The sequence below is a fragment of the Notechis scutatus genome, chromosome 1, assembly GCF_049901735.1.
Source record: "Notechis scutatus isolate UNSWTSFEM ecotype Mainland chromosome 1, rNotScu1.2, whole genome shotgun sequence".
NCBI lineage: Eukaryota > Metazoa > Chordata > Lepidosauria > Squamata > Elapidae > Notechis > Notechis scutatus.
Window position 1 is genome coordinate 279,757,211 of NC_142009.1, and position 26,607 is coordinate 279,783,817.

Genomic DNA, 26,607 nt, shown 5'->3' on the forward strand with positions numbered 1-26,607 from the left:
AGAAGATATTTATTTGTTTGTTTGTTTATTATTTTATTTTATATGCTTCCCTGGGCAGATAACATGGGCTCAGCAATAACTAGGCAGAACTGGCTGTAAGGAATGGCGATTTGTTAGAGATGGATATAGTGAACCCTATTTAGAGTGACGAAAATGAGCGGGAGTTGAAAGTTGAAAAATAATATTAGCATGCATTAGGAAAAGATCATGGAAAGAAATTTTCTATGCGATCATTAGGAGTTGAAAATGACTTGATGGCACTTAATCAAATCCGTAAAAGAAGGCCACAACTATAACAACAACAACAAGATGACCAAAATTTGGCCCAATTCATAGAAGGAGAAGAACTTATAAGTGTGACCTCAGCAAAAGTTTTGGATCTGAAGTTTCTTATCAGGCATGTAGGTTGCCAAGTAACCTCTATTTATGGCTGTAACAATCCGTAAGCCATAAACTGGATTTATTTATTACCCTGCCATTGTGGGCGTTTTTCCTCCCCCGAATGTTCCAGCTACTAAAGCTCCATCTTTTTGTTTTGTAAAATATTCCGCAGGACTGCCAATAAGTAAACTTGAGACTGCAATCAGTAAATGTCATCTTGGAATGGAGGTTATAGGTGTGCTTTAACTAAAAGCAGAAGCAGGGAGAATAAAAATGGTGTGAAGTTCCTCTGCCTCCGGAGAAGACACAAGATGCCTTTACTTCGAGCTCAGTTCATGGAGAATACATCCATTCAGTTTTCATGTCGGTCTTAATGCCATTCTGCTGATGTTTTAATTTTCCAAAACCTAGTCAATAGTTCTAGAATTCTCAAGTTGTCTCCCATGTAGGACTATTGGTCCTAGTGAATATAACTCATGTGGTTCCTGACTCACTTTCCTATGCAGACCTTGAAAACTACACTTACGGCTGTCTGAAAGTTACAGACTCTTGTTATGGTCTAACAATAAATTATGGTCTCATACTTCAAAGATTATTGGTATTACTATGTGATGAAGTAAAAATATTTGCAATTTTCCCTTAGTTATTTACTACTACTTATTCTCCAGATCTGTTGAAGGAGGCTCTAGAGCTGACTACAAAGAAATGAGAATTGTCTTGTTTCAGAGAAAATATATTACTATTTTAATTTTCTCTAACTTGAATTCTGTTTTATGTAACACCTTGGTTTTGTATTTGGAAAAGGAAGAATAATGAAGTTTTTCCCCATGACACAATTTTTCTGTTTTCAACTTTGTAATTAAAAAGTAACCTTCACTATTATTGTGTCAAGAATATATTTGTTTCTTGTAATAAAATAAAGCAATGAGTGATTTTCTCACAAGAATTCTTCATAAGTATACCTTGCCATAGGTCCAACCAAGTTCTATTTTATTCATTCCCCAGAGTTCATGAATATTTTCAGCAAGCTTGTCTCTAATCTTTTCAAGATGGAAAGGCAAAACAATCTATGAAGAAAATATGTAAATTTTTATCAAGGAAATTTTTTGCAGCAATATCCTCCATGTTTTTCATTAATGATCACATAACATAATAAAATCTAAATGTGGTTTATTACTAAATAAAGATATCCTGATAAATTAAATGTTCAGTCATTATATGTGTTATGATATTTTAATTAAACTTACCTGGTTGGTATCAATTGGACAAGGAATAAAATTAGCCTGGGAAAGAAACTGAGTAGTACCAAGCAAATCTCTAATTCCTTTAGAATCCCTCTTATATTCTTTTACTGGTTCCAATTTCATTTTTTCTTTTGGAAGCAAAGCTTCATAGCAAGGTGCATAGCTAGTAGGAGGTAAAAACTTAAACTCTCCATGGCGGCCACCCATTAAGAAACGCACTCTAAAGAAATGGAAATACAACAAAAGGGTAATATTTGGGAAGGTTTTTTTAAAAAGTTATCATAGGCCACCACCCTCAAGTAATTCTTTATAAAAATCCCTTTTATCTCAAAAACCCATTTGCAAGCCATTTAACTACAGATAATAAGTGAAGAGATACACTTTATTATTTAAAATTTGTTTTTAATTTCCTTTACTTGGAACAGCTTACACCCTGCAACAATATTTTAACATCTGGAAATGTTGGCAATGCACAGATTTTCTAAGTATTTTTCTAAGTTATTCTAAATAATTTTCTAAGTTGTTATTATTGCAGTTGGTTGAATAATGAGCCAGATATTTATACTGGATTTGTCATTTTTATCCATCTTTGAGTCTTTCCCAATGACCGGGGATAGACAAATGTTGTTGTTTGATGGTGTTAAAGATATTGTTGCAGAATGTAAGCTGTTTGAAGTAAAGCTATATTTTGCAACTGATTGATGGTGATTTTGTCAATCACAGTGGTGTTCAACTGATGCTCCAGATGTTTTGGGATTGCCCCTAATGTAGTTATTAGTATTGGTACTGTCTTTGCTTCTTTTCCCAAAGTCATTCTACTTCACATTTATATTTCATGATTTTCTACAGTTGTTTCTCTTCTGGCACTACAGCCACACTTGCCTGATGCAACTCTCAATCTTCTCATCTTACTTTGACCTCATCCTACCCTACACTTTGGAGAATTATTTCCTTACAATAACCTGAAACTCAGCATGTGGCTAAATTAACTTGTGTACATAACTGTTGGTGTTTGCCTTCATAGCATAACTGCTACAGACACAACCAATATGAAGTGTGAGGTAAGATAAGAAGATGTTGCTAAGATGGAGACAATCAGGAAAAACAAAAGCTGGAGACTGTAATGTTGAAGGCTTGGATATTTCCACAGAATCTTGTCAGTTTATGATAAGTGAGAGTTGACATAGGTCAAGACAGCATTTAGAATAGAATAACAGAGTTGGAAGGGACCCTGGAGGTCTTCTAGTCCACCCCGCTGCTTAGGCAGGAAACCCTACACCACTTCAAATAAATGGTTATCCAACATCTTTTTATAAACTTCCAGTGTTGAAGCACCCACAACTTCTGGAGATAAGTTGACTAATTGTTCTGTCAGGAAAGTTCTTCTTAGTTCTAGGATGCTTCTCTCGATTAGTTTCCATCCATTGCTTCTTGTCCTACCCTCAGGTGCTCTGGAGAATAGCTTGACTCCCTCTGCTTTGTGGCAGCCTGAGATATTGGAACACTGCTATCATGTCTCCCCTAGTCCTTCTTTTCATTAAACTAGACATACCCAGTTCCTACAACCGTTCTTCATACATTTTAGCTTTATCAGACCAGGCAGGCTTGAAGGAGAGAATCAGAGGTTTTGGGAATGCCTAGAATACTAGCTTATCCAGATAGGAGTCAAGAAAAAGTATTCAGAAGAATCCTATTTATTTGTATAGATTCCTGGAGGGATAGAAATGTGTGACCTATCAAAGCAAAGCTGCTGACATTATCAGATTATCAGAAATTTAGAAAATCTCCCTCTTTGTCTTTTAAATATTGTTGTCAAATGGAAGTTCATCATGGAATCTTCATGTCAACAAGATCATGATTTTTGATTGGCCAATAGTTTTCTTGACTAACCTGCACTACATTTTCAGACATTCTCATTGTCTGACAAGGCTGGTAACCTGAATAGAGATAAGGTAGAAGTATGTTTGAGATTAGAATTTTTCGGCTTTGTATTTAAATATCCAAAATGTTTCACCCATGATGAATTTAACCTAAAATATGATCTCAAGAATCAATTAAATTGCTTGTCATGGTTCCTCTGCATCCAAGCCCATGAAGAATTTTATCAACAGGACTCCCTTCACAGAATTTGATTCCATAGGTCTGCTAAAGTATACTGTGCTCCAGAACAGCTTATATGATAAAATAGAATTAATTACTATGTAATGTGCCACACATTCTTTGTAAAAGTAATAGTGTATGTTGAACAATAGTGAAAATATGTGGCATACTTTCTTTGAGTAAAGAAAGTAAAGACTTTAGTAATACTAAAATATACATGATAATTAGATACCCTGTTATTTTGTTGTTGTTTCTGAGATGGTAACCTTTTAAAAGAACATTATTTATAATGACATTTCCAGAAAATTAAAATATATTATGATTTCCATAATAAACTTCTTTATTGTTATTCATACACAAAATAAAAGACATGTATATTGAAACTAATATTCTCTTGCAAACTATGAGTTCATTAGAGAAGCACAAGACTACAAAGCACAACTATGCAAATATTTATAATAATATTTAATGAAAAGTATCTGTTTACTACTAGAAATGACACAAATGATCAGAACACCCCCTTCAACACATCTGATTAGGCTTGTTTGCTAACTGCCTGAGCAGATGTAAGGACATTTCTAGGGGATATTTCATGTCAAATATATAATTTTTTTCCTGCAACACTATGTTGAGTCTTAGATAGAAGACCTTCCAGCATCACTATTTAACACACCACCTGTTCAATTATAAAAGACAGAAGGCATTTATCTCCAAGATGTTGACTTTTCATGTCAACACATCTAGACTGTTATATTTTCTTTCAGCAAGTGAGATTGATGTATCTGCTAGATTCTTTCACTTGATTTTTCAACACACAGTCCATTTATCTACCTAAATTTAAATGCTTTCCCAGAAACACAAAACCTATACCTGCCCAACAATCACTGTAATTTTTATGTATGGTAAACAAAATGTATAGATCAATAGAAAGAAAGTGGCAAAATGCCACTGAAAAACCCAACTAATGTCAATAGCAAAGGGAAAATTCCCTGGAGATATCTTCCAAACCTCTTTTAGTATTCTGCCAATCTCCAATATGGAATCACATTTTATCTGCCATAGTTAAGCAGGTATTTACAAGTTTAAGTTCTAATTTAATTAGCATATAATTTCTATTAATTTCAGTCACATAATTGCAAACCTATGCAATTTCTACTGAAAGTGTGAAATCATACATCAAAGTCCTGCTTCTTAGTTTAAGCTATGATTGGGTTTATTTTACTCAGTTTATTATTAGCAAAAACAAAAGATTCTATGGCATGTTGATGAGAAAAACATTTATTGAGGCATATATTTTTATATAATATAATATCGGATTCGTGAACATATAAGCTACAGAAGCTTATACGCTAATAAAGATATTAATCTTTAAGGTGTCATTTTGCTGCAGCTTGGACAAAAGCAGCTATTTCTCTGGAGATCATAATAATATTCTTTCAGTAAAGGTTTTACGAATATGTTGGAAGTCAATTGCTTAAAATAATTCCTTAGTGAATATGCTTACCAGAGTAAACCTGGTTTCGAAAATAACACTGAAAATTTCTGCATGGAGGTTATTTCAGACAGATGCCATTTTGTTGAGAAATGACGTAGTTATTCACTAAGTTTAGTAACACAGAAATATATTTTCCTCAGGAATATTTCTATCACAGAAAGTAATTGGCATTCCATATAAACATTTAACCACCCTTCAAGAAAATGGGATATTTGCTATCTAAATATATTAGGTGCAGGAATGGACATTAAATGGCTAGGTTTTAGGATTGGGCAATGATCTATATTTAAAGAGAAAAAGAAATTTTGTTTCAACATATTACTCCTGTTACCAAACCAAAGAAGTGTTTTGTGGCATTATGTGACTGCTATCATGCAAGCCCAAGAAAAGGCCAGCAAGTGTGACACGAACATTGTCCCAAAAGTGCTTTTTCAAAAAGCAACTGAACTTTGCTTTTCCTTGACGTGCACACCCATGCACCCCACCAAATCACTTTTTCCCCTTGGAATCCAGTTTATTCTAAACCTTCTCCAGACATTTCCTTTTGAACTCAGTTTTTCTAAGGACCAAAAAGTCTATTATTTACATTCTCTATCCAATGATGTAATAAACATGTCTGGTGAGAAACTATGAGAGGGATTTAAAAAATGTGTCTTAGGCTACACGGCTATCACTTTAAGAAGCCACATAGTTTGAAGAGAATAGCAATAGCACTTAGACTGATATACTGCTTCACAGTGCTTTATAGCCTTCTCTAACTGGTTTACCGAGTCAGCATATTGCCCCCAACAATCTGGGTCCTCATTTTACCAACCTCGGAAGGATGGAAGGCTGAGTCAACTCTGAGCCAGTAAAACTAGAACTGCTGAACTGCTGTCAGTCGGCAGTCAGCAGAAGTAACCCACAATACTGTGTTCTAACCACTGTGCCCCCATGGCTCTTAGAATGATGTCTAAGAGGGATATTCTGGGCTAAGCAGGTTACCAAAGTTTACTTCTGTTAAAGCAAACTGTTCCTAAAACTACCAAAAATGCCTGAAAATCCATTCTGTAAAACTACCCATTGTATGCTGGTATATAGGCCACAGGAAGCCATATTAGGAAGTATAAAGGATAGATTTTTTTTAAAAAAAATGGAACCACACCATTTGATGCTCTAAACTCCAGACTGGCAAGTTTCAGGAAAAAATTAGGATTGGGGAACTTTAGCTTACCAGCTCTTATCAAACTCTCAGCTTCCCACACTATTGGGTAAATTAGTGGAGCTGCCATCTAGCATTATCTGGAAAACTATAGATTGTCTTGTACCCACCATAAAGAATGGCTAGAAACTGTACATAGAATGAAATAGAAAATAAAATAGGAAACAATCCAATATAGTTTTCAATTACTGTTATTATATCATATGGCTAAATAATAGGGAATGTTAAAGGGAACGTTGTTTAAGGGAAGAATATAGGAAAGGTAAGATTAATAAATCATACACCATACCAATGTATCATTGTTTGTTTGTATGTCAGAAGAGAACTTGACCTCTTGTCACTACTGCCAAAGAAAAATAGTATTATCTTTAAGCAGTTCTTCAGTGATATATAAGAGAGAGTGAATAATTTCACATGGATTATGAAAAAGCCCAACAGTTCATAATGAGTTCATTTAGTATAAGATTTGGGGGAATCCAAACCAAAAATAGGCAATGTCAAAATTCTCTCTCATTCTCCATATTCTGATTTTTTTTAAAAAAATATATATCTGGATTTTCTGAAAATGAGTGACAACTGTAAACTATCTGAGAGTATATTAACCCTACTAAACAATATTCAATACAACTGTTTGCAACTGTTGATATAAAAGAAGAATCTTCCTTACTTGACACCAGCTGAGAAGCTCACCACAGGGAACAAAAGCCCATCAGTATTGAAGTTTTCAAACATTCCTTGCACTGGTTGTCCATTAATACGGAAAGAAATGCTAGGTGCCCCTAAATCCAAGCAACAGCTGACCACATCATCAGATGCTAATAAATGCTGATTCACAGATGCAACAGCCCTGGATATTCGACCTAATAAGCAGAGAATCAAAGGAGAAAATGATCTAAGAAATCCTGGGGAAGAACTGTGAAATTTCTATGATATTTAAAATATTTTTTTCACATTAAATAAATCATTTTTGCAAGAGTAAAAAGTGAAAAATATTAGAAATGCTTGAGAATATTATTCCAATTTACAGACAACAATATGTGTGTGTGTGTGTGTGTGTACTCTATGAATGTAGTTATGTATTACAGATCAAGATGCAATTATCTTTTAAATGGCATACTCATAATTTTATAGTGCCATTCTTGGCACACATAAATGAATATTTTAAAGAAAAACATAAAAATCATATGGTTGCAGGCAGGGGTTGGATTCTCCAGGTTCGCACCTATTCTTTAGAACCGGTTATTAACATTCTAAGCAGTTTGGAGAACCAGTTGTTAGAAGCAATTACTGGCCTAATCCTGTAAGGAAGACAGGAAGGAAAGATTCTGGTGTTGCTTACAGAAACTGCCTCTCCATTAACCCTTATTACATTCTTGACAGGACTAGACTTCCTGTCTCAGGAACATCTCTGGAGTTTTTCCCCCCTCCTTTGCTGGTACTTTGCTTGTGTGGAGTTACAATGGCACTGAAAAAAGTGACTTATGACCATTTTTCACACTTACAAGTGTTGCAGCATCCCCACAGTCATGAGAGGCCAGGCGAGGAGATGCGTGCCTTGATGTGAGTAATATTGAATTGGCCACGCCCAGCCAATAACATGACCACCAAGCCACACCCACCAACTAAGCCATGCTCACAGAACCGGTTGTTAAAAAATTTGAATCCCACCCCTGGTTGCAGGAGGATAATGTCTGTTATAGTTAAATGCAAATTTGCATGTCATTCTTTTTAGTCATTCATAGAATTATTTTTGAATTCCATAGGCAGGCAGCATCCAGTGCAAGCTGCAAATAAAACTCATTTTTGTCTTTCCAATATTTAATTGTCAATACTAAGAATTTTAAATGTTCTGTTTGATTTAATAAAACAAGAGTTTTCAACTGGGATTGAAAGAATTTAAACTGGGTTTGTGCATGACTGTTATTCATTGGATTCTAGGCATAGCTCCTAAACAAAGCCAAATAAAATAGACATTATATCTCCCAAATAAAACCAAACAAAATAAATAAATAAACAAATGAATAAGGGACACAAAACAAATATAGATAAAGTATTAATTCTTTTGGCCCCCTCTTTATTTCCAATCAAGTGTAATTCAGCTTTATAGACACTCAATTTTGAACTGTGACCATGAATATTAAGAGAGAGAAAATTATTGTTTCAAGGAGGCCCAAAAAAAATCTTCAAAAAGAAAAAGAAAACAATTCTACTTTGCAAACCTTCATATCATTTGGGGCAGTTCACATTTTAAATCAGTTCTTACCAGACCACAGATGAAGTCCATCAAAGCCATAGGAGTACAGATCATCACCAACACCATTTCCTCCCCATCCTTCTCCACCTCCAGGATAAGGAGCATAGCCTGATGTTGAGGCCCATCCAACCCGCAAATGTGTAGGTTCTGCAGTCAAAAATGGTTCCACTTGATCGATGATTAGTTCAAAGTACCATTTCTTATACTGGGCTGAGCCCTCAGCAATTCCAAGAAATATGTTTGGCCTTATGCTGAAAAAGAAGAGAATGCAGAGGATATAAAACACACTGCAGTAAAATATATACCATAACTTCAGGGTTCAGGAAGAGAGCTTTCTCTACTCTTGTCCCCACCCTATGGAATATTCTCCCCTCCAGGGTGAAACCCCACTCTCTTGGCCTTTCAAAATTTAGCTCTGCCAACTCTCTTGGAGCTTGGAGTGGGATCCAACCCTGGAATGGTTAGTGTTTGAAAGGTATTCCCTCTGGCTTTTAACCAGTGGTAGGATTCAAATATTTTTTATTATTGGTTCTGTGGGTGTGGCTTGGTGGGCATAGCAGGGAAAGGATACTGTAAAATCTCCAGTCAGAGGTGATATTTGCTGGTTCTCCGAACAACTCAAAATTTCCACTACCAGTTCTCCAGAACCTGCTGAATACCACCTCCGCTTTTAACTTATTCTATTTTTGCTTTTTTAGTTAACTCCCATTTTACTTATATATTTTATTGCATCATTATGTTGTTTTTATACTTTAGTTATGAACTGCCCAGAGTCACTCTGAGAGTGAGAGAGGCAGTCCCCAAATTTGATAAATAAATAAAAATATGCCTGTGTACTTTGATAGCATGCTAACCATAGTTAATATATCAACAGTGGTCATCAAACATTGTGCTCAAACTATCTAATATATAAGGGTAAAGTCAATATCCAAATTATCCTTCTAAATAATAATTCATTATATCACTTTGCTTCTAGGACATTTAGCTGTTCGGTGTTCAAGACTTTCTCCTATAACTCAATTTTACTGACAAGTCAAAGAGGTGATGCAACGCATAAATAAAATCACAAATCCAACAAAGCATATCACAGACAAAGAACTGCTGAACCCTCACACAGCATCTCAGTTGTGACTGATTTTTCTGCTCAATTCCTGTTATAGAGATGAAATATTTTGATAAACATAATTGATATATAATGATACCTTGTCACATCATTCACCAGGCGTGTTTGCAAGAGCAGATCTCTTCGAGGAAGAAGATTGTCACATATTAAGTTCTGATTAGCACGCACTGCTACACCATTACAGAGACAAAGAGAGCATAGGACATCAAGAACCTAGAAAACATTTATAGAAGTGGTCTTTAGAGCTATATAAGGCATAATGCAATGCTAGTCAAAATGTCAAGGATGCCAAATAATGCAATTTGTGGGAATGTACCTTCTCAACAATGAAGTAGGTCTCAATACCCCAAAAGCCAAAATTAAGTTTGTATAATGGTATCTGGCCCTATGCAGACTATGTGGTGCATAGACATTTGAGAGAAAAAAGAGAACACAAAAATCCAGACTACAGTGCTTTGAACCAAGATCAATGAAGCAAGAGTAGGTGGGGAGGCCTTCCCTTAAGGTGTTGCAGTAATCAAGACATGACACAATCAGAGCTTGAATGCTGCATCAGGTATCAAGAATTGGAAAATACATCAAATGTTCTACAGATAAAAATGGCAGGTCTTCACAGTAGCCACAATGAATGACTACAGAAAAATTTATTATCCACCTGCAGGCATGAATTCCTGGCAACCGATATGGAAGCAATCTCATAGCCCTGGAGACAGATGGAATTTGTTTTTTTTGCAAAACACTAAGAGCTCTGTTTTGTCTGAACTCAAGATAATGGGAAATCATCCAAGATTAAATTTTCTGTCAAAAAAAAAAAAAACCCATTGGAAGTCTATGTCACTGAATTAAACTTGGAAGAATAACAGTACATTTGGATATGATCAGAGTAGGTGTGATATCAAAAACCAACTCTAGTATTAAGTCACTCTAAAGAAGGATATAAAGGGTAAAGGGACCTAGGAGTGAACCTTTAACAATACCATCTGTAAAGGGAAATTTACAATAACAAGAGGTTTTTTTTAAAGGAAACAGGAAAAGAAGGAGATAAAAAAGATGAAAATGAGATGAAAATGTGTCAGTAACCCCCAACAATTCAATCATCAGGATGACAGTATTTGACGGTTAAGAATATTAAGCATAGCTGATTATCTAAGAGCAGCTGCACAGTCAATAGATACTGTACATTGTAGCTATCTCAATGGCTGGACTAGATCAACATCCTGATTGGATGGTATCACAAAGATTATGATGAGCAAGACAGGTCTCTAGTTAAGAGAAAACAACTTCAGAATTTTTAAAGAAAGGAGACATAGAGTGGGAGCTAGAATAGATGTGACAGTTGAAGGAATTTTTTTTTTTTTGACCAGTGAACAATAAACAGTTCAGTCGAAAATGTAAAATGGATGGAAGGAAAAATGAACAAAGGAAGGACGTAAAAGCACGTCCAATGAATAGATATGGCTTGAATATGCAGGGCTTAAACTTGTGAAAGGATGAGAATATGTCCTTCTCACAAGCCTGTATTACAAGCATTCACTGAAATTCTTGATGAGCAGTTTCTGCTTAAGAGATACAAAGGGAAGTTTTGGCTCTCACTTGTTTACCCAGCTTGTCTGAAACAGGACTGTAGAGGAGATCCTTTTAAATGCCAAGAGAAGTAGCAGAGTTGAGCCTTAAAGCTTTGATTTATTCTCTAAACCAGGGGTGTCCAACCTTGGCAACTTTAAGACTTGTGGACTTCAACTCCCAGAATTCCTCAGCCAGCAAAGCTGGCTGAGGAATTCTGGGAGTTGAAGTCCACAAGTCTTAAAGTTGCCAAGGTTGGACACCCCTGCTCTAAACAAATCAACTTGTACAACATTTTTTTATCTTAAATATCAGCATATTTCTTCAGAAGTCCTTCCTTCATTCCTGCATTCCTTCAGATTCTGTTCCATCATTCAGACAGTTTCCATATTCACTTATTTGGGGACCAAGTCCTTGTGACTTTATTGGGACTGAGTAAAATACATAGGATTATGCTGTCCATGTCCAATAATAATAATAACTTCTATATGTATGGCCGGTAGAGGCACAAAACCTTTTTAAAAATTATTTATACATGAGATGTTTGAAATATGTAAATCCTTCTACTTTTTAAGCTTCCTAAATAGCTTAATGGCATAGATGCTAATGGTATCCAAGATAATCAATTCTCTAGTTATCTAAAATTTGAAAGAGATGTGAAATGTTTTTAATATTTTTGGTTACTTCCTGGAAAAAGTGGGATTTTTTTTCTGTAGGAATTTACACATTCCAGAGGACTGAAGGATCTTTTCAGGTACATATTTAGGCATTCCTGCTGACTCCAAGCAGGGCAAAACAATCTTGTACTGCTTTCTACTAGTCAACATATAAAAACATCACACAGGATATAAAAATAGACAAATTCTCCTCTTCGTGGGATGGAATGAGGAGCAAGTCATGTAAAACCTCATAAAATCAGAACACAACATAATATAACATCTTTATAATTCTATCTGGACTGTATATAGCATTTTAAAGACAGTTTACATAGATCAAACTAATTTCATACTTATATATCCACAGTCAGAAAGAAATTGCTCCTGAGAATCTAAGAATAACCTAAACAAAGAAAAAAAAAACCTTCTATTTAAATGTTCACACTTGTTTTGTGGCAAAAGAGCAGGTTTTTATAACAATGTGCTTACTTCTATTTTACTGTAATTTACAGGTGTTATAATATAGAATATGTTGCATAGAAAAGATGCATCTTGCATTTCTAAAGCATACCTTATGGTTGCGTCCATGCTTATCCAGCAGGGAGATGATGGACTTTATATGGCCTTCATCTATCAAATTTAAAGCTTCTGGGCTTTCAATCAAGATACAGCGCAACACTTCTAAAATACCTGTTCAAATGCCAGGGACAAAGAGATTATTTTTAGTTTCAGGGGTAGAATCTATAACTTACAGTATAATTGAAGCACTGGAAAAAATATAAATGATAGAAAAAATCCTTCTTTTAAGCTCTTTAAAAATGCTTAGAATTTAAAAATTGAAGATGCCCAAAATAGATAACCAGCTTCAAGAAAAACAAAATAACTTAGATGTGGATTTTTCTTTTACGGTATTTTTATCTGAGGACAGATAACAAATTAAGGAACAACTGAACCGAAAAGGAAGCTATCTTTAGAAATATAAATCCCTTAGCCCTAAAGCTAAATCTAGCAGTAGGATTTCATTCATTCTTAAGAGCTTCTGTTCAGTTTGTGTCTGAGTTGAAATTACAACATTTTTCTCAATATATTTGATCAATAACATTTTTCTTATTAATTCAAGAAATGTGTGTGAATCTCTTATACAAAGAAGTAAAAACAGCTTTTATTTGAAAAGTTGTGGTAGAATCTAAATAGCATTGCACTCAAATATCTCAATGCATGATATCATTATAGGAATTAATGTGTCAGATAACTGTTCCTTGAAAATGGGATGGATAGTATGGGGAATTCTTGAATGAAAAGCCATAATTATAGTTAACAGCCCTTTTTTTTAAGTTATGGAAAAAGAAACTGGTATATCTCACCTGAAGAAGACTCTAGTCTATCCAATTTACTAATCAACCAATCAAGATTATTGGAAAACTGGGCACAATTGTTTCTGTTACCACAAATGAGAGCAGCTGAAAGATAGATTTGAAATGATCAGTTAACAGATATTTTGGAATAAAAACAAAATATAAAATATGTCTCCATCAACTACATGTTGATATTTAGGACATATCCTTTATATGCTTTTCTGTATATTCTAGATATAAAATGAATATAGTTTACTGGCATCTTCACTAGACGTAATTGATTATTACCGTTCCAGTAGGCATTAAATATTTCTGACACTGGATAAACATTTGATACCATTAACCCATCATCTCCAGCTGGATTTAATCACACAAAACTATTTGTAAAAGTCATTAAAAACTCAGTGGCTTCCAATTACTGCTAGTTATAAATGTAAAACTCAATAAAACTTTTAATTCTGTAACCAATGAATAAAGAATGAATTTCAATACATGTACATTATTTGAAATATTTTGATCTAATCAAGAACCTATTTTTCTATATATTTGTACATCAGAGCCATTGTTTATTTGTATAAGAGTTTATTAGTCAATTGAGTTTTTAAAAAGCACGACCAAATCTACAAATAAAATAGTTGTTTTCAAAACTGTCTCTAACATTCATGCATTTCCACAGATAAAGATTTCATACAGCTGCAGAAAATGCTCCAGCTACCCTGTTTCTCCAACAATACGGCCTCCCCCAATAGGAAGTCCCAGCATGTTTTATAGGCATGAAATGAAATTAAGCCCCTCCCCTCAAATTAAGGCCTATATTAAAACATGCGAAATGGGGGGGAATGGTGGGGGGGCTTGCCGTTAGGAAGTACTCTTGTTGCACACCCGGATATAGTGCTGCCTGCGTTGACCCCGATACAAAGTGCCCCAGCAACGCCGAGGTCAACATCCAAGACGTCGCCACCCACCTGCCCAAAGATGCAAGGTGGGGGGGGGGGAATTAAGTCACCCCCGAAAAGACAACCTAGCCATTTTTTCAGGGCTCAAAAAAAAATAAGACCCGGCCTTATTATATGAGAAACACGGTACTAACTGGAAGGCACTGTAGAAGAAAAAACATTATTCAGCAGTTTCTGCACCACTAAAGCAGATGACATTGAAAAATTCAGCAATCTTCAACAGGAAGAGATAAAAACAGTGAGAGTTACCCACTTTTAATATATTTGTTAATTATTACTAAAGTTCAGAAAGAGAATGGTAATAACAGTGAAGAAAAATATGAATCTGCATGTAAGAATGTGGCCTGGTATCTTTCTAAATTGTCTTCAAATTCTGTTTCTTCTCTCTTTTTTTTCTGTACACACATACATTTCTGAATCATAAAAGGGAACCACATTTAGCACTGATTACATTACCTAGTTTGGTAATGAAACATCTGCAAGAAAACAATCAAGCTCAGAGAGCACCAAGGACCCCACAGTTCAATTCTGAACTACAAATATTCTCTTCTATCAAAAACCACATTTTTAAATTTTAAAGTACATTATTAAAATTACTTTATTAACATAACTGTGACATAAATTGCAATATATCATCTAATAACATGTTGATTTAGTTTTAGTGTTGGTTTTAATGTGCCATTCGTTGTGGGGAGAATTATTCAGCTCCTCTGATTTAGTTTTAATTCAAAATTTTCTCCAAAATCAACCTATACATTTACACTGTGTAACTCACCTAATAACTTGTAAAGAAGATTCAGAATTTCTTTCCACGCTGTGCTATTTTCTTCTCTACCAACCCCTGTAAAATGTGCGGTACTATAGTATACATTTAATCGATCAATGCAATTCAGAACCAATGCCAGCATCCCCTGAAAAAACATAGTTAAAAAACACTCTTTGTATCTTCAAGTATATATTCCTTCACATTTTAAAAGTTTAAACAAGCAGTTCAAATACAGTATTGAACTATAAAATACTGGATATAATACATTTTCTAAAATAACTAAATTTGGGAGAAGATAGATTTCAAAGCTGCCATTGTAACCATCATTTTGCTTAAAACAGTCATAAAGGAAAGCCTTCCCCAGAGCCACTTCATTAGCAAATTGGATTGCTGCACACACCTCCCCTGAAACTCAGTTTGGAATCAACTATTGGTAGAATGTATGCAGTAATGAGAACATCTGTGGCAACTAGATTGTCTAATCACATTACTTCTATTTTGCACTGGTTACACTGGTTGCCTTTTCAATTGGAAGTCCAATTAGGGAGCTGGTATTGACTTCCAAACCCTTTGCAAATGCTTTGCAATCCATTTATCCATATTAGAATATTCCCTGCTCAAGGATTGTGATCACATCTGAAGTTCTGTTCTTTGTTTCATGAGAAATTACTTCATCAGAGACAAGGCCTTTTCTTTTTCTTGGCTTCACACCTCCAAATTCTTCTCCTTCAGAAATACTTTTTTGTTGATTCTTACATAAATGACAGACTGTTTTCTTCCAGTCTTTGGAATTGTTCATTTATGATCCAGTGGTGGGATTCAAATTTTTTCATTACTGGTTCTGTGGGCATGGCTTGGTGGGTGTGGCAGGGGAAAGTTACTGCAAAATCCCCATTCCCTCCCCACCCCACTAACTTGCTTTCCAGCTCTGTTCTCCTGTGCAGGGCAACAAAAGATCCAGTCGATCAGCTGGGACTCGGGAGGCAGAGAATAGATGGGGGCGGGGCCAGTCAGAGGTGGCATTTGCCAGTTCTCTGAACTACTCAAAATTTCCACTACCAGTTCTCCAGAACTGGTCAGAACCTGCTGAATATCACCTCTGTTATGATCTCTTTACCTATATTCTTTGGAATGATCTTGTTGCTCTTGTTACTTTTACTGATACATTTGTGGCTCTAGATGTATGTGTTTATTGTTTTCTTCTTTATCATATTATCATGCTTTATCTTTAATGTCTTTTAAACATTAAATTTTATATAATAATTTTGCTTATTGAATACTACAAACAATAGAACGCAAATATGCTCTAAAGTATATTATTACTATTAATAATAATAAAATAGCAATAGCAATAAAGTGTGAGTTGTTTGAAAATATAATTAATTATTATAATAATTTATTAAATTTATATGCCATCCAACTGTCAGTAAAAATAATGAGACCAGATGGGAACAAAAAAATATCTACCCAGAACATCATTTTTTCCCCAAATTGTTAAAATCAGTTTTAAAATTGCTAGTTTTTTCTGTGAATTACAAAAGGGAAGATTTACTCCCCCAGTCAGGAAACTCCACAGTTGCTTTTAAACAGAAAATCCCAAATTATATCTCATTGACCAGTCCTTCTTTAAACAAAGCATCATATTAAATAAATATGATGCTTCATATTCATCTAACCTATCAATTGTCTATGACAGTTCAGAAAAAAGAAACTAGCATTCTGTGGAGCAAACATTCTGATCTTTTCAGGAAACCCTGAAGCATTATTGTATTCTGTTACAGACTAGACCAGTGTTTCTTAATCTAGGTCAGGGATTTCAAACTTGATTTCATTGAGGGCTGCATCAGGGTTCTGTTTGACCTTGGGCATGGGCGTGGCCAGGGTAGGCATGACCAGCTCAATGTAACTTGTGTCAGGGTGCCTCTGCTAGTGAAAATTGGCTCCTGAGCTCCGTTTCTGGTGGCAATGGCCTCCTGCAATCTTCTGCCAACAAAAACAGAGCTTGGGAGGGCCGCATGTAGCCTTCCTGGGCTCTGTTTTGTCTGGCAGAGGCACCACAGGCCAGTCCTTTGCTGTTTCCAGGGCGGCCCTGCAGGCCAGATTTAAGCACCCGTGGACCGGATTTGGCCCATGGGCCTTGAATTTGACACCCCTGACCTAGGCAATCCTTTTGACCCCTACCAATTCCATAATTGTATCATCTTTCCAAGGTCCCATTTGGATCTCACCTTTAAAAGGGTTAAAATATCCAAGATTCTAAGACTTTTGAGTTTTTCAGAGGATAATAATAATGGTTATTTAAAGCATCTTTTAAAGGTGAATCATGTGTACACTTGGCTATCAATCCCAACACCTTATTAAATGAAAACACTTTAAACACAGCCTTTTCTACCTCCTCTTTGAATAGATTTTGTCTGTTTTTAAGGGAACGAAGTTTGTTTTGTTTATCCTCATGTTCTAGCTCTTCCTCTGGAGGTAGAAAATATGTAATTAAATCTTGGAGAGTCTGAACTACTTCTTCAATGGGAAGAGTGATGGGAGTTGTAACACTGTTGTTTCCACTGTGAATCAAAAGATAAAGCAAATAGTTATAAAAAGAACACATTGCTAGATTCAAAATAATTATTACTATTATATAGTTTCTCTGACACATAGAATATTTTGTATCACATGATCCATATATGCAGAATTTAAAAAGCTAATAGAGTTACATTTAGGAGGACAAAACTGGTCAACACATGTCCTGAGAATATCATCTGCATGTTTCTATGATAAAGTCTTGGGAAGGAATTGCTAACTTTGCAATATAGAGTGTTGTGAAATACCATTTGAAGAGAAGGAATGTCAGTCAAACAGATTTTTTTAAAGTAGCTTTCGTTCACACAAACATGTTATTACAGCCTATGCAAGAAGAAACCTCAAAAGTCTTCAGTCTGTGTAGCACAATCAGTATAACACAACCAATGCATATTTTGAAGAGGAAAAAAAATGAATTTTCTGTCACTAATAATTACATTCTAAAGTCTGAGAGTGTGGTAAGAATGGAGAAGGAAGAGGTTAGAGAGGCTAAGCTAGAGCAGCATTTTCCAACCTGCTTCCTTGGGGTTATATATAGCCGTGCTGACCGGAATTCAGGGAGTGATTGGTCCCCATACAGCTGGAGGACACCTATGGTAAATGTTGGAACAAACAATGGTCAGTGAAATCATCCTGCCAAAATATCTTTGTAGGTTTTCTGTAGCCTGAACTGCTGAAGACTCTTGATGATTAGCAAATGTGATTTTCTAAGATATGGTGCAGGACTCCCCAACCCCTGGACCGCACAAGCAGTGGGCAAGTGCACGAAGCTTTATTTGCACATGCATGGGATTAGGCTGTGTGCACTTAAACCATCTTCTCTCCGCCACTGATCTATGGAGCCAAAAAGGTTGGGAACTACTGATGGAGTGAATACTTGCAAGACATTTGAAAAAGCTGTTAATATCAAGATTAGGCTTTGGAGGTCAATACGCCATTATTTTCTATCTGTAGAAACATATTCATGTATCAAGATAATTGATTGTTAAAGAACGGTGCTGCAATTTTTTTTGCAAATTTTATTTGAACTGATTAAAAATAAATCTTCAACAATAATAAATGATAGTCCAATATCAGCAGAATGTATTTCCAAATAGATCCTGGAAAGATTAAACTATGTGTTATAAATGCTAATTATTAATTATTATATTAAGAAATTTTACCTTATAAATTGACTGAATAATTTTGTGGTATTGAGAATAATTCTAGCAGCCTGGGATTCTTCATGTTGACACCTTTGCAAGGAGAGTCCATCATCTGTGTGTCCTTCTTGGTGTAATATAGCCTAAAATAAATGGTCAAAGCGATATTTAAAATACAACCATTTGTTTGGTGAGCATCTGAAGTTAAAAGGGCACTGAAAAATGTAATTTACGACTGATTTTCACACTTAGGAACATTGCAGTATTCCCATGATCAAGTGATCAAAATTTAGGTGTTTGGCAACTGGTTTGTGTTTATGACATTTGCACAGGCTCATGATCATAAAATGGGGCACAACTCACTTTACAAGTGTTGTACTTAACAACAGAAAATTGGAGTTCAATTGTGGCTATAAGTCAAGGACTCCATGTATGTTTTCAATTATGTTCTCAAATATTATTCTACAGCTTGCTAATGATAGTGTGTGAGATTGAGAATACATTGCAATTTTACTTTGCTGATGTTCTTTTTAATTTCAGATGATATGTCCTAGCTAGATTTTACATAATATGCTCTAAAATGTAGCTGAGAAAAATAGCAAGAACAGAAGTTTAGAACAGTGTATGTATGCAGTTGACATAACATCTTGGAAAAAATAAAGAAAAAAGAGCAAATATGAAAGTGGTTAAGAACAAAAAAAATTTACATTTATAACTTTAATTTAGAAAAGAAAAATCATGAGCAAAACCAAGAAAAACGTTACAGAAATGCATATTCTGATAAAAAAATAGCTAAAATCAAACAGTATAAGTAAATTTGTTTTAAAAAGACAGTACATTTCCATATTTTTACATGAATGTGAAAGACTGTCCATTAAGTGATACCATTTACCATGGTAAAGTAAAATGACCAAAATGAAGAACAAAAGTAAGTGTTAAAAATATTGAATCTAAAAGATTGCTTTCTGAAATAAAGGACATATGGTCATGGTAGCTATGTGGGAATCAAACTGCCACCCTCCACCCTTTATGTGTTCTAATTTGTCAGGCCCCAGTTGTTGAGATATCCAAATGAACAAAATATGGTTTGAGCAATCTTTACATATCAGGATTGCAAACCAGGATGGATCTGTTGTGTCCTATTCTACGATTAGAAGACATCATTGAAATCATACTTCCCTGATTTAAATTGAGGAAAAATCACTTCTGTGAGATGGATGGTCATATAAATGTGATAAATAAATATATTAATAAGAAAGGAAGGAAGGAAGGAAGGAAGGAAGGAAGGAAGGAAGGAAGGAAGGAAGGAAGGAAGGAAGGAAGGAAGGAAGGAAGGAAGGAAGGAAGGAAGGAAGGAAGGAAGGATATTAGTTTAACTAACCATGAAATGTTCTGCTACGTCTGAATCAGGTATTACGCACCAGTCACACAAGAAGAGCAAGACATCCAAAAAGAGAAGCCACCTTCTGGTTGGGGACTCAATTGTAAGGGATTTAAATTTAGAAAAGGATACTGAGGTTTTGAAAGAGGACAGGTGTCTACCAGGTGCTCCTGCCAACAGAGACAAGAAGCGTATTCTTAAGATAGTCAAGAATGCCAGCAAGGACTGTGATGTTGATGCTATTATACATCTTGGTACAAATGATCTATCCCAGAAGGATGTCCTTTCTGTTCAGAAAGACTTCCAGAGCTTGGGGTATGAACTTAGTAATATGGGCTGTAGGCTTATCTTTTCAGAGGTTCTACCAGTATACAAGGAACAAAAAGGGAAAGGGCAGCGTGTAGCAGAGTTTAATGTATGGCTAAAGGAGTGGTGTAAAAGGGAAGGCTTTGGTTTTATTAGTCATGATGTCTGCAGCTGGTCCAATGAAAAACTGTACAAAAGAGATGGTTTGTATCCATCAAAGAAAGGGACTGAGTTACTTGGCATTAAATTCACAGATTTCCTGGATAAACATTTAAACTGAACAGCGGGGACAGAAAATTAATGGATTCAGAACATTTCTGTCCCCAGCAACCCAAAACTAATAAGAATACCAGTGCATGCAAAATAGATGTTTGTACAGGTAAGGTTATCAACCTTGATGCCAACCAAAACCAAGTATTTAATAGTGAGTGCCATCCCATGTGCACTAATCAAACAGGTGGCAAGAAAGTAGGGGCAGGCATGCACAACACAGCTTATGTAGACAGTAAACACAGTGTCAGACATAAAGATCTCAAGTGCCTATATACAAATGCACAAAGTATGGGGAACAAACAGGGTGAACTCGAACTACGAATACATGAAGGTAAATATGATATAGTTGGAATAACAGAAACTTGGTGGGATGAAACCCATGACTGGAACATACTGGTAGAAGGATACAAACTATTAAAAAAAACCAGACCCCATAAAAGAGGAGGTGGAGTTGCACTGTATGTAAAGGACCACTATATTGCTACAGAAATGCATGAAACCAAAGATGAAAACCTCTTAGAATGTATATGGGTCAATATAAAAGAAAAAAAGAATGACATGGCCATAGGTATATATTATAGGCCACCCAATCAAGCAGAAAATATAGACGTTCTTTTTGCCAGCCAACTAACAAACATATGTAGGAAACACACAACAATAGTAATGGGAGACTTCAATTATCTTGATATCAATTGGAAAACTAATTCTGCACCAAGTGAGAAATCAAATAAGTTCCTAACCAACCTACCTGACAATATTGTTGTCCAAAAGGTAGAGGGTGAAACTAGAGGGACAGCCACACTGGACTTAATTCTTACAAACAGAGAAGAAGTAATAGAGGGAGTTGAAACTGCAGGAACCTTGGATGAGAGTGACCATGTCATACTAGAATTCAACATAACACAAACACAAGCAACAGAAGATAATGACACCAGAGTCTTGGATTTTAAAAGAGTTGATTTCAATAAACTCAGAGAGAACTTGGGAAAGATTCCATGGATGAAAATCCTAAAGGGGAAAACAACTCAATAATCTTAGGAAACTCTAAAAAGTATGATCATAAAAGCCCATATCAGCACAATACCACTGAGAAAGAAAAACAAGAAATCCAAGAAGAAACCAGCATGGCTGCACAAAGATCTCTCTGGCAAATTGAAAGAAAAAAAGGACAAGTACAAAAAATGGAAAGAAGGACATACAACCAAGGCAGAATATCAGCAGATAGCCAGAATCTGCAAAGACGAAGTCAGGATAGCAAAGGCTCAGAACGAACAAAGACTTGCAACAAAAGTCAAAGATAATAAAAAAAGTTTCTTCCAACATATAAATAACAAGAAAAAAATCAAGGAAACAGTCGATCCACTAAAGAGAGAAGATGGCAAGGAAGTAACAGGCAAAAGAGAGAAAGCAGAACTGCTTAACTCATTCTTTGCATCTGTCTTCAGGCAAAAAGAAACTATAGCTCAACCCACCAAAAACATAACTATAAAAGACAGTCCAGAAATAAAAGTTAAAATAAGCAAAAAAAATAGTAAGAGAACACCTGTCTGATCTTGATGAAAACAAATCACCGGGGCCTGATGGATTACATCCCAGAGTTTTAAAGGAGCTGGCAGAGGTCATATCAGAACCACTGCACCACATCTTTCAAAAATCCTAGAGCACCGAGGAACTACCAGAGGACTGGAAAAGAGCTAATGTGGTTCCCATCTTCAAAAAAGGGAAAAAAACAGACCCAGGAAACTATAGACCAATCAGCCTAACTTCAATGCCCAGGAAGATACTGGAAAAGATAATAAAAAAACAGATCTGCCAACATCTAGAAACAAGGAAAGTAATAACTAGCAGTCACACGGGTTTGTTAAAAACAGATCATGCCAAACCAATCTTATTTCATTCTTCAACATAGTGACTAAATTAGTAGACCAGCAGAATACTATGGACATAATATATTTAGATTTGAGCAAGGCATTCGACAAAGTAGACTACAACCTACTTCTTAGTAAGGTAGAAAACAGTGGAAGAGATAGCACCACAACTAGATGGACTCACAACTGGCTGGCAAACCGCACTCAACGAGTAGTCCTTAATGGGTCTAAGTCAACATGGAGGGAAGTAAGCAGTGGGGTGCCACAAGGTTCCGTCTTAGGCCCAGTACTCTTCAATATCTTCATTAACAACTTAGATGAGGGAATAGAAGGGGAACTTACCAAATTTGCAGATGATACTAAGCTGGCAGGAATAGCTAACACCCAAGAAGATAGGCTCAAGATCCAGGTGGATCTTGACAGATTAGAATACTGGGCTGTATCAAACAAAATGAAATTCAATGTAGAGAAAAGTAAAGTCCTACACTTAGGCAAGAAAAACCAAAAGTACACATATAGACTGGGTGAAACCAGGCTCAACAGCAGTAATTTAACAACCAGTTCTCTGCCCTAATGACCAGCTGGGTAGGCATGGCTATGTGGTCATGTGACTGGATGGGTGTGGACAACTCGACGCCACTTATGTCAAGGGGTGCTTCACCTCGCCCGGCCTCTTGTGACCATGGGGATACTGCCACAGTTATAAGTGTGAAAAATGGTGACAAATCACTTTTTTCAGTGTCATTGTAACTTTGAATGGTCACTAAATGAACTGTTGTAAGTCAAGGATTACTTGTAAAAAAATATAAAAAGCTTAATTGCTTGAAAAAAGCTGCCCTAAATACCAATCATTAGATTAGAAATGGGGGAATGCATACTGAAGATCAATGATAACCACAGCCATCATGGAAACCTAAACCATTCTGTCTGAATACGTTCCTTTTCATCAGCAATACCTGCAAACCAGAATTAGAAATTAGGCAGGGTACCAGAGCATCTTAAGGAATTAAAATAGTTAAAATGCAACAGTAACTATTAGCAGCAAATTCTTGCTCATAAAGTGAAACCCTTTAGCAGAGAGGTCATTTAAGATCTCCAGAAAGTGGGTGGGCACACTTGGGCTACAAAATGCCAAGCTAAACAGACAAATTAACAAAGTATATAAGGGACCCAAGTTCAAGCCTCCCAAGCTTGTCAGGATTGCAATAAAATTAGTACATGCCATAGATATTTAAATAAACTTCAACCCTGGTGACATGTTACTAAGCCTTATTATCATGAGAGAAAACTGAAATGAACTGAAGGATCCATACCCCTACCTCCTTTTTAAAAAAAATCTTGCTATCAGTGAATAATCATGTGCCTTGGCCACTCCAAAGCAATGCAAAAGAACCAAAGGTGCTTTTTCAAGAGGCAACTGAACTTTCTGGAAACCAAGAACGTACAGTTGCCTCTTTAAAAAAGCATTTTATGACAACCATGACCTGGATGACCGAAGAATTCCCATAGACAAGAGACTCTTGTGCTCAGTGAACTGACAAAGTACCCTTTTCAATCCTTAGAGATCCATTTGCACTACTTAAAGATACCAGTTGGTCTCACTCACCTCACAAGATATCCTAAGAAAATAATCCAGATTTAAGGAAAGATCATATGCCCCCAGAAAGGCAGTAAAAAAATCAGACAAAGTGCCAAGCTTGCATCCTGCCTCTTGGAAGTACACCCCAAAAGGACAGTGCCAGGAACCACTGAAGCAGTGTAAAAAGCTTAAAACAACCCTTCCCCCTTAAGAAAGTCAAGCCCCTCCAGAGAAGCAGCTCTAGCTAGTCTGGGCATAGTGCCAAGCTGGGCACACTACCAACTGCTATTACAATGTAACAAGGCTTAACCAGAGAGGCAGTTTCTGAAAACACTTAAAAGATAAGCAGGATTAGGCTAGAAACACACCAGAACTTCCTGCTTTCCTGATAGAATTAACCCTGTAAAGTGGGAAAAGTGTTGGAAGGATTTTTTTTTTTCCAACAACCGGTTTGCCGAACTGCTCAGAAAGTTAACAAATGGTTCTCCCGAAGTGGTGCGAACTGGCTAAATCCCACCACTGCCTGGGACTATTAAAAAAATACAGGAGACCTGAATGCACAACTTGGAAAGTAAACTCCAGTGCTGAAGAAAACAGAAGAACCTATTGTTAATGGGTCTTAAGAAGGCTGATGCAATTCCTTGAGATTATATGTATGAATAAACAGGACCAGTGGGACAAATTAATTAATAGTCATAATAGCTAGAACAGATGGTGCTGCCTACCTATTTGTACACACAACACACACACACACACACACAAACTGAGCCCAAGTGAGTAGCTCTCAAAAGCCTCATGCCCCAAAACTATTCACACTGCATATTTCTAGGCAACAGTGCAGACAATTAAATACTGTGCAATATTTTCTGGCTGTATGAGCTTCTGCACATCCACATGTGCAAGTTATTCACAATCATAGACGATAAAATAAAAATACACATTTTCTCTTTACCTTTCTTTTCAGTGGTCCTAAACGTGATGTTTTAGCATCCTGTGCTTTGTAAGTCAGCCACAAAGTGCTAGCTACATGTTGCACAAAACAAACAGAATCTCCATACTTTATTTCAGGAAATCCCATGCCCTCTATATCACGTTTGTGAGCGGAATCCAGTTTTTCCTTTATGCAACAGGGGTGAAAAAGAAGAAAATTAGCAAATTATTAGTAATTGATAACAACAGTGAATATCAGAGAAAGGACCTTTTTTGTGGCAGCACCAAAACTATATAGTTCTTAGCCTCCTCCCCAAATACATAGAATAGTGTTTTATCATATAGTAAGACCTCATTTCATTTGATATACAATTTTTGCACATTTAGACATGTGTTTTATTGGTCAGAGAAGTTTTATTGGTCAGAGAAGTTTTCTATCATGCTGTCTAGGTTGTGTTTCTTAACATTTGGGATATGATTGTGTTTTTATTAACTTCAATTACCCTAAGTTGTGCGCATAAGTGAAGAAAGGTAAGATATATAATTTTTTGTCCATGAACAATTTTTGTATCAGTGATTGATCAAAAAAAATCTTTCTGTACTTAGGTAGTTGGGACTTTGTGATAAACCACTCTAGAATTCAACAGCAACAACCCTTCCTCTCTCTGAGATCATGGAAGAGGGTACAGTAGTCGTCAACATACAACCACAATTGAGCCAACATTTTTGTTGTTAAGCGAGATAGTTGTTTTGTGAATCTTGCCTCATTTTACAATGTTTTTGTCACAGTTGTAAAGTGAATCACTGCAATTGTTAAAACACAGTTAATTGAATCTTGCTTCCTGATTGATTTTGCTTTTCAGCACATTGAAAAATGTGATCATATGACCTCAGGACACTGCAACCAACAATAAGAGTCAGTTGCCAAACATCCAAATTTTGATCGTGTGATCTTGGGGTCAATGGTTGCAACAGTCATAAGTGTGAAAAATTATCATGTCACTTATTTCAGTACCATTGTAACTTTAAACAGTCACTAGTTGAACTGTTGTACGTCAAGGACTACCTATACCTATATCTTTGGAACATCAATTTATCAGTTGCATTGAAATCTACTGCTGGAGTCAGCAAGGCAAAGTTGAACTGTCACTTTCCCATCTTTCTCCAGATCTTATACATAGACTCAGCATCCTCCATCTTCCATTGACAATAAAATAAAAAGCTTCCTCTTTTGTGTATTCCAGGTCTACAAGTAGAATTCCTTTCTCCCAATTCCATGTCCTATTTTCATATTTTACACTTGTAGGTTATGGCTGTCAAATTTCAGTATCAATTTAAATATATATACAGATAATTATGTCATAAGATAAAGTGGAATTTCAATTTACTCCTTAGGGAAGCCGTTATCCTATCAATAGCAGAGAAAAATTATGTCACTTCTCAGTTCTCAGAGATGG

General features: G+C 35.9%; 1 protein-coding gene across 1 annotated transcript in view; it reads right to left on the reverse strand.

Moving 5' to 3' along the window:
* The window catches only part of RYR3 (ryanodine receptor 3), a 312,006-nt gene that overhangs the window by 172,206 nt on the left and 113,193 nt on the right, over nucleotides 1-26,607 (reverse strand). Inside the window, exons 11-21 of the mRNA XM_087951743.1 lie at nucleotides 25,173-25,337; nucleotides 18,835-18,956; nucleotides 17,487-17,655; nucleotides 15,104-15,239; nucleotides 13,382-13,477; nucleotides 12,589-12,707; nucleotides 9,878-10,011; nucleotides 8,685-8,926; nucleotides 7,089-7,281; nucleotides 1,629-1,845; nucleotides 1,344-1,448 (exon numbers count right to left, since the gene is read on the reverse strand). Coding sequence (XP_087807869.1) covers nucleotides 1,344-1,448; nucleotides 1,629-1,845; nucleotides 7,089-7,281; nucleotides 8,685-8,926; nucleotides 9,878-10,011; nucleotides 12,589-12,707; nucleotides 13,382-13,477; nucleotides 15,104-15,239; nucleotides 17,487-17,655; nucleotides 18,835-18,956; nucleotides 25,173-25,337 — 1,698 coding nt within the window. The remainder of the gene's footprint in view (nucleotides 1-1,343; nucleotides 1,449-1,628; nucleotides 1,846-7,088; nucleotides 7,282-8,684; nucleotides 8,927-9,877; nucleotides 10,012-12,588; nucleotides 12,708-13,381; nucleotides 13,478-15,103; nucleotides 15,240-17,486; nucleotides 17,656-18,834; nucleotides 18,957-25,172; nucleotides 25,338-26,607) is intronic.